General features: G+C 45.7%; 1 protein-coding gene across 2 annotated transcripts; it reads left to right on the forward strand.

Annotated features, from left to right (window-relative positions):
- The first annotated feature begins 90 nt into the window (after positions 1 to 90).
- LOC102528036 (IQ domain-containing protein F3) lies at positions 91 to 8,166 on the forward strand. Of its 2 annotated transcripts, none has more exons than XM_072941381.1 (3): positions 91 to 171; positions 1,995 to 2,039; positions 7,724 to 8,166. In XM_072941381.1, the coding sequence occupies exons 1-3, from the start codon at positions 154 to 156 to the stop codon at positions 8,147 to 8,149; spliced, it is 489 nt and encodes a 162-aa protein (XP_072797482.1). In that variant the 5' UTR covers positions 91 to 153; the 3' UTR covers positions 8,150 to 8,166. The 2 variants fall into 2 exon arrangements, with proteins under 2 accessions (XP_072797482.1, XP_006196426.1); XM_006196364.4 differs by lacking the exon at positions 7,724 to 8,166 and adding an exon at positions 2,791 to 3,243.
- The last annotated feature ends 362 nt before the right edge of the window (positions 8,167 to 8,528 follow it).

The raw sequence follows: 8,528 nt of genomic DNA on the forward strand, positions 1-8,528 counted from the left end.
TTGAGACCGGAGAAGTCAATATGGTTCCTGAGTCATAGTTGCCCTTGTGACATCGTGACTATCTCCTCATCTACCATCCTTCCTGCCTCTGCCAGGGCCAATGGAGCAGCGACCAGAGGGGGGTGTGAACACCTGAAACACTGCCCCCAAACCATGGGCAGTAAATGCTGCGTAAGACTTAGACGCTCCCTTCCCCAGGGGTGGGGAGTTGCCCCATGGCCGAGAGAAACAGCAGATGATTTCAGAGGACCCAGTGAAAGAATCGGGAGCTGGGGCTATGAGGACTTTGCATAGAGGCTGATCCTCACTCATGTTTTCTCTCTACATTATTTTTTCTTTTATTTCTACTGAAGTACAGTTGATTTACAATGTTGTGTTAGTTTCTGCTGTATAGCATAGTGATTCAGTTATACATATATATTCTTTTTCATAGTCTTTTCAATTACAGGTTATTACAAGCTATTGAATGTAGTTCCCTGTGCTATACAGTAGGACTTTGTTGTTTATCTATTCTGTATATAGTAGTTTATATCTGCTAATCCCAAAATCCTCACTTATACCTCTCCTTCCCAGTCCCCCTTTAGTAACGGTAAGTCTATTTTCTATGTCTCTGAGTCTATTTTGTAAATAAGTTCATTTGGGTCTTTTTTTTAGATTCCACATATAAGTGATATATGTTTGTCTTTGTCTGTCTTCACTTATGATAATTTCTAGGTCCATTCATGTTGCTGCAAATGGCATTATTTCATTCTTTTTTATGGCTGAGTAATATTCCACTGTATGTATGTACGTACACACACACACACACATCCCTTCTTTACCCAATCATCTGTCGATGGACATGTAGTTTGCTTCCATGTCTTGGCTATTGTAAATAGTGCTGCTGTGAACACTGGGGTGCATGTATCTTTTTGACTTGGAGTTTTCTCTGGATATATGCCTAGGAGTGGGATTATTGGATCATATGGCAAGTTTATTTTCAGTTTTTCAAGGAATCTCCATACTATTTTCCATAGTGGCTACACCAAACTACATTGCCACCAACAATATAGGAGGGTTCCCTTTTCTCCACACCCTCACCAGCATTTATTGTTTGTGGACTTTTGAATGATGGCCATTCTCACTGATGTGAGGTGATACCTCATGGTAGTTTTGATTTGCATTTCTTTGATGATTAGCAATGTTGAGCACCTTTTCATGTGCCTATTGGCCATTTGTATACCTTCATTGGCGAACTGTCTGTTTAGGTCTTCTGCTCATTTTTGGATTGGGTTGTTTGTTTTTTTGTTACTGAGTTGTTTGTATATTCTGGAAGTTAAGCCCTTGTCAGTTGCATCATTTGCAAATATTTTCTCCTGCTCTGTAGATTGTCTTTTCATTTTGTTTATGGTTTCCTTTGCTGTGCAAAAGCTCTTGAGTGTAATTAGGTCCTATTTGTTTATTGGTGCTTTTATTTCTATTGCCTGGGTAGACTGACCCACGAAAACATTGATACAATTTATATCAGAGAATGTTTTGCCTATGTTCTCTTCTAGATTTATGGTGTCCTGTCTTACGTTTATATCTTTAAGCCATTTTGAGTTTATTTTGTGTATGGAGTGAGGGAGGGTTCTAACTTCATTGATTTACATGCAGCTGCCCAGTTTTCCCCACACCACTTGCTGAAGAGACTGTCTTTTCTCCATTGTATATTGTTGCCTCCTTTGTTGAAGACTAATTGACCATAGGCGTGTGGGTTTATTACTGGGCTCTCTATTCTGTTCCACTGATCCACATGTCTGTTTTTGTGCTAATACCATGCTGTTTTGATTACTATAGCTTTGTAGTATTGTGTGAAATCTGAGACAGCTGTTTCCAGCTTCATTCTTTTTCTTCAGCATTGCTTTGGCAATTCTGGGTCTTTTGTAATTCCATTTAAATTTCAGGATTACTTATTCTAGTTCTGTGAAAAATGTCCTGGGTAACCTGGGTATCTCCCTACATTCTTATTGCAGAAATCTGCTCCAGATGATGATGCAGCAGAGAGAGAGAGGCAGAAGGTAGGTGGGGTCCAGGAGCATGAGAGACCCACAGATCATTTGCCCTCTGACACGAGAGTCCCTGGAAGTGGAGACTCCATCTCTAGCCTCACCAGAGTCAGCTCAGTATTGCCCTCCAGTTCTTGTAAATATCCTCTCTACTCTGGGTGAGCTGTGTTAAGGATAAAGAAGTGAGGAATCAGGATACCCACAGGCAACATGGAAGGTGGGATGCAGTACAGGGGGAACTGGAGAGCTGGAGAAAGAGCAGCCTGGGCCTAGAAGGATATGAGGGTGACTGAGAGGTAGCAGTGGACATCAAAAGAAATAAGCTGGGGGGAGACCCCAAGGGGCTATGACATGGTATGAGGCATCAGGAGTCAGCATCATGGGCTGGAATTTGGGCTGAGATGCAAGCTATAAATGCAGAGGTTCATCCTCATGAGGACCATTTGGTTCCTTACATGCAAGTGAGGTCTTCTGGGTCAGAAATCATTTCCACTGATTCCAAGAACCTGTGAAGACCACAGGACAAGAAGCCTATCTCCATTTTATGGACATAGACTCTGTGACCCAGAGCATGAGCAGATGTGTTCATGATCACAGACAAGACAGAAATAGAGTCAAGAACCCACCCAGGTTTCCTGGGTCCTCAGAACCAACAGGGGAAAGGCCAACTATTAAGAGGGTAGATCAAGTCCTCTGGGGCAGACACTAGAGCTGTGCTTGATGGTGACAAATTCACTGGGAGTCCTCTGCTTTGCTTGGTTAGTTGCTTCTTGCCAAACAACGTCAGAGAGCAAGAGAGAAGGCGGCTGGGAAGATCCAGGCCTGGTGGCGTGGCACCCTGGTGCGTAGGACCCTGCTGGCAGCCGCCCTCAGGGCCTGGATGATTCAGTACTGGTGGAAAACACTTGTGTGGAAGCAGCTGCATAAGCAGCGGCAGGCCATTTTGAAGAACTATGTAGTCCAGGAGCAGGCGGCAGTCAAGCTCCAGTCCTGGGTTCGCATGTGGCAGTGCCATCAACGTTACTGCCAAGTGTGCAATGCTATCTGCATACTCCAAGCCCCAAAGAGCTGCTTCACCTTCCAGACCAATGATGTTTCACAGGCACAGTATGGAGGCACTTTCAATCAGCCAGAGTTCCACATTGAAATCCTATCAGTCTAAGAGTGCTACAGAGTGGGGAACTGGCTCCACTGCCCCAGTAAATGTCTGACCAGGTTTTGTGTGTTTCAGTGACTCCCACACGATGGGGAACCCAAGGATTCAGGCCCTGCCCTTCCTCTTCTGCTTGGGGAAATACTTCAATATAGGTACCTCTCCCTCTCTTCTCCACCCCCACCCATTACTGCCTATGGCTCCTATTCTAGACTCAGTGGCCATATGCCACTGACTCTATCGAAATCAGAAACTGCTGATGAGCCAGGTGTCCCATCCCACAGCCCTAGCACCACTCTTATCTCCTAAACTTGCAACTGGGAAGGGTTGGGCTTTATATTCCTGGAGACTCTGGGTACCTCCCCTTATAAGAGTTGCCTCCAAGCCCATGCCACACACTCAGCCTGCCTTCACGGGCCAGCTGGGGTTGCACCCATTGGCTTTCTATTTCTACCTAAGTCAGGTACTTGGGTGGTTCTCCTGGGAATAGAGCAGCCTAGAGAAAGCACAGGAGGCTGGTCTTTGTGATGACTGGACACAAGGTTTTGCAAGCTTCATGCTACCTTGGATACTACTTTCTCTGAGAAATCACAGATATCATGATCTTAAGAAACTTGAGTTTTGCCTCCATCCTCCCTCCTTAGGACCAGCTTCTCCAGGCTTCTGAACACTAAGAGCATTCTCACTGATATCAATCACCTCCCCCCTATGCATGACATCATTCTTAGTGACTTCAACATTGACTGGATGATGCCCCCTAGCCCCCTGCCTCTCACCTCCAGTGATTTTGGCTTCCATCCTAGCTTAGTCATCCACTCCTATGATCCCACTATAAATCAATCCTTCTGAAGCTGTCTACAGGGAAGAACCTTTTTTTTTTTAATCCAATCCATCATAGACCAAATCTTTTGTAAAACGATAAAAATAAATGGAAAAGGAATACAGAATATAAGGCTTGTTTTTAATTATTAGAGTGAACATACATAAAATTACTATTTCAATTTGCTTTAGAAGTTTCTAAATGCTTACTCTCCATCTCTGAACTTATCTCAGCAGTAACAAAGGCACATCACACTTGAGTGGTCTCGTCCTAGTCCTTGTGTCACCAAACTTAGGTTCAACTGCTCATCGTTTAAGAATTCAATATTAAGAGACATCTGTTGGATAAAAGGAAAGATAGCTTTATTGGGAAAGCTGGCAATCCTGGGGATAAGGTAAACTCATGTCCCGAAGAACCAATACCTGACTTTTTAGGTTTTGTTCAGAGGTAATATGAAGAAAAGAGGAAGGGGCTACGTGCTGAGAGGGCTGTGGGAGTGCATGATCAGTTCATGGACATTCTTTGGATTGGCTGATGGTGAGTAACCGGGAATCAACATCAACCTTTTGGTTCCAACTGGTCTGAGGTCCACATGCTTGCAGGCAACACAGAGTTAACTTCCTCCACCTGGTCAGGGTTTCAATACAAAGTGTGCCCCATAATTAAAAAGTCCATCCAGACTATCCCCTATTCTAGCTTTTACATCTCCTCATAGCAGAATGTGTTGTCACTGACTCCCCTTCCACTCCTCTCATTCTCTTCTACACTCCCTCCAGCTGGGCTTCCCGAACCTCCAACTCCAGAAACCATGCTCATCAAGGGTACTCAATGAGAGAGACTGTGGCAAAAATGACCAAAATTACTTCCCTGGTTGTATCTGTGCCTCTTTGCAATGTGACTCTAAATCCATTGGTCAAGGGATGGAGGCTACTTCGCCTCCTCTTTCATCTAGGCTTCCTTTGGACTTTCTTTGGCCAACAACATGCAACAGAAACAGTATTGTGCCAGTTGCAAGCCTAGGCTCTACGAAGCCTTGTACAGCCATCTGCCACATGCACAGAAGATAACTGCTGTAGCATGAGAGACCACATGGGGCAGAGATGAGCCATCTCTGATGGGGCCATCCTACACCATCAGCCCCCCAGTTCGCCTGCCAACTGACCACATATATTTGAGTGGGCCTTGCTGAAAGCAGAACAATCACCCAGAAGAGCCTAGCCCAAGCTGTGACTTCACAGAACCGAATGTTGTTTGAAGCCTCCATGTTTTGAGTGTTTGATTAAATGACAAAAATTAAACACTCTAAAATTACCAACTAACCTGCCTAGTCCAGTGGTCAATTCTCTGCTCTCATTTGTCATCCTGTCTGCATCAGATTGCACAGCTGAAAACTCTCTCCTTGAAATTCTCCTTTTGGATTCAGGAACACCTTCAGTGTCCTGTTTCTCCTTTCTACACCAGCTGCTCTTTCTTATCAATGGCTTCTCCACTGATCAGCCTACGAGGAGCTCAATCCTCAAACTTCTTTTTGTTCCTCTTTATGTTTACTCCTATCTGGTCATGTGGTCTTAAATATTTGGCTCTATCCTTATTCAAATCTACATTTCCATTCTAGATACCTCCTAGGCATTCCATACTCTGAAGTGCAACACACCACTTGACACCCTGCTGTGATGTCTAATTGGTTTTTCAGACATAATGTAGCAGAAACAAAACCTCTCACTCCCCACACCTCATGTTTCTGTCCAAAACTTGCTTCTCGTTATGCCTCGACCATTCGCGCAGCCTGTTAGATTGAAATTTCTCTCTCAATACTGTTTTACTTACCTCCATTCATTCCCGCCCATATCAACCTATCAGGAAATGCTGTTGGCTTTATCTCTGCAGTACTGGAATATCTAAAATACAGCAGGTGGTGAAGATTGGAAAAACTCTCTCTCATGCAATGCTATGGGAATGTAAAACGGGGTAATTGCAGTGGAAAACAGCCGGATGGTCTTTCAAAAACTTAATACAGAATTACCATATAACCCAGCACTTCTACCCTTAGATACCCAAGAGAATTGAAAACATTTGTCCAAATAAAAACTTGTACAAAAATTTCATAGCTGGATAATAGCCAAAAACTTGGAAACACAAACAGCTAAATGAATGAGCAGCAAAACAAACTGTAGTACATTCAAACCATGGTAAACTGATCAGCAATAAAAAGAAGTGAACTACTGATACCTACATCAACTCGTATGGATCTCAAGGAAGAGTACAGATCTGAAGAGCAATAGAAGCATAGCCCCTGACTTTGGGAAATTTAGGGACTTGCAGACCTGAGGGATTTGAACCACCTTTTTCCAAGTCATGGGCATTCGATGTGTAAGAGAGAGCCAGACCACCCAAAGCTGCAGGCAGGGGAAGGTGTATTTCCACAGTTAACTAAGGATGTGAGTCCTACATCTAAGGGTCTCCAGGCAAGGCAGAAGGTTGAGCATGTAGTGAACTTGGTAAAGGGTTTATAGAGAACAACCTACCCACACTTTTCCCCTCTAAACTCTGATGGTGGCAAGTCGGATGAAATCATAACAAAAGATTTTGATAAAACCACACTGAAAACAACGGGGAAAAAAAAGAAAGAAAAGCCTCAATCTTCACCCACCACAGCAAAGGTAGGCTGTTAGAGGCCCTCAAAGTTGAGGGGGATCCTGACCTGCACCATGTCTGATCCAGGTCACCCAGGAGTGACGGGTTGTCTTCCATGTGGCCCATAGCTTGGGATGATCAGGGAATTTGTCGCCCAAAGCAGGATACATTCGTGAGTGAAAGACAGTGCTATGAATTATTGCTCAGGAACAACCACCATCAACTGAGAATGTCCCAGGACAACCAGGATGAAAGGTTATCCTATCTAGACCTAGAACGAATAGGAATTGACTCACCCTTGTTATCCTTTCGTCCTAGTTCCCTATCAGTCTGAGAAAGGTGGGTGTGACTGAGACACGGAGACTTGGTCGTGGGGAGGAGAAACCCTGACAAGTGGGAATCAGACCATGCCAGGCTGGGGAGGGGGTGCTGAGGGCTGTGTTTAGGGGATGCATGGTCAAGTACAGTCTAGAATTGTGAGTGGGGGGGGGTGTTTACCTGAGTGCATGTACATGTGTTAACTGGAGTTGAAGGTGTGAGAATGAAAAGAAGTGAAAGTGAGCAGTAAGTGAGAAAGACTCCAAACTGTGCGGCACAGGCAGACTTCTAACACTATGACTTGACAGAGGGGGAGTGCAGGGTGTGCACTGGAGCTGAAGTTAGGCATGAAAGGAGAGCAAAGGATGCCCCTTGTCCAGCCTGTGGGCGAGGGATGAAGGAAGTGATATGCATCCCAGGTGGGTGCTCAGGCCCAGGAACGTGATAAACCTTCGACCCATAGATCATGGTGTTCTTGTGTAGACTGGCCAACCAGGTCCACGTGACCAGGTGACAGCTAGGGCAGGTGTGCCCCAGGTTTCAGATGAGGTCCCTGAGACTCAGAGTTCCACATGGTGTGTCTGTTAACCAAGAGTGACAGAGACAGGACACCTATCTAGTCTTCTGGCTCCAGCCAGGGGCCTACCCAGTGCTCTTGAACTTCTGAGGAAGAGGCCATTCTTGATGAAGGATCAGAACTCCTTCCTGGCTCACTCCGGGACTGAGGTGTGTCTAGCATGTCCCCTGACTGTCCCTACTTTTTCCTTACAGGCCCCTGACAAAGAGCTGCAAGCAATAAAGATCCAAGCCTGGTGGCGGGGTGCCCTGGTGCGCAGGACGCTGCTGCACGCGGCGCTCAGAGCGTGTATCATTCAGTGGTGGTGGAAGCAGAAGCTGGCAGAGCTGCTGGAGAACAAGCAGTGGGCTGCGCTGCAGCAGAACACATGGCAAAACTGGGCAGTGGTCAAGCTACAGTCCTATGTCCGCATGTGGCGCATACGCCTCCGTTACTGCCGTTTGCTCAACACTGTTCGCATCATCCAGGTCTACTGGCGCTGGTATACATGTCAAAACCGTGGGTTTTTCCAGGGCAGCTATGAACTCACAGCAAATCGGCTAGGACTTGAGCTTGAGATCTCTATGGGTTCAAAGATCTGTCGGATTACAGACTGCATCCCTTTCCCAATAAAGAACTGATCAGGTCGGCTCCAAAACTGTGTCACCAGGTCTCTGTCAGACAAGCTCCTCATCTCAGTGAGGGGTCAGGGTAAATGACGGCAGATACTGAGCATCTCACAGGTCAGCTCTGAGGAAGCAGTCAGAGTTGTCTGAGGCCCCATGCAGAGGAGGATTCTGAGAGCCAGGGGCTGGATGAGTGGGGCCTGGGAGTGATTAGTAATGCCTGTCATGGGTAGGAGACTTGGGGTTGCAGGGCCACCAAGTCAGCCAAACTCCAGGGAAACTCCTTCACAGTATCATCTGTGCCCCCTCCACCACCACCACCAGCACTGGTTTTGCAGCATGGAGGCCTGTGTCATCTGATGCTCTGAATTAATCAGTGTCTTCCCATTAATTT

This window comes from Vicugna pacos, chromosome 17, assembly GCF_048564905.1.
Source record: "Vicugna pacos chromosome 17, VicPac4, whole genome shotgun sequence".
Taxonomy (NCBI): Eukaryota; Metazoa; Chordata; class Mammalia; order Artiodactyla; family Camelidae; genus Vicugna; species Vicugna pacos.

Coding starts and splice junctions, on each gene's coding strand:
- LOC102528036 (XM_072941381.1), top strand. Junction 2,040..7,723: donor CAGAGAGAGAGAGGCAGAAG/GTAGGTGGGGTC, acceptor TTTTCCTTACAG/GCCCCTGACAAAGAGCTGCA.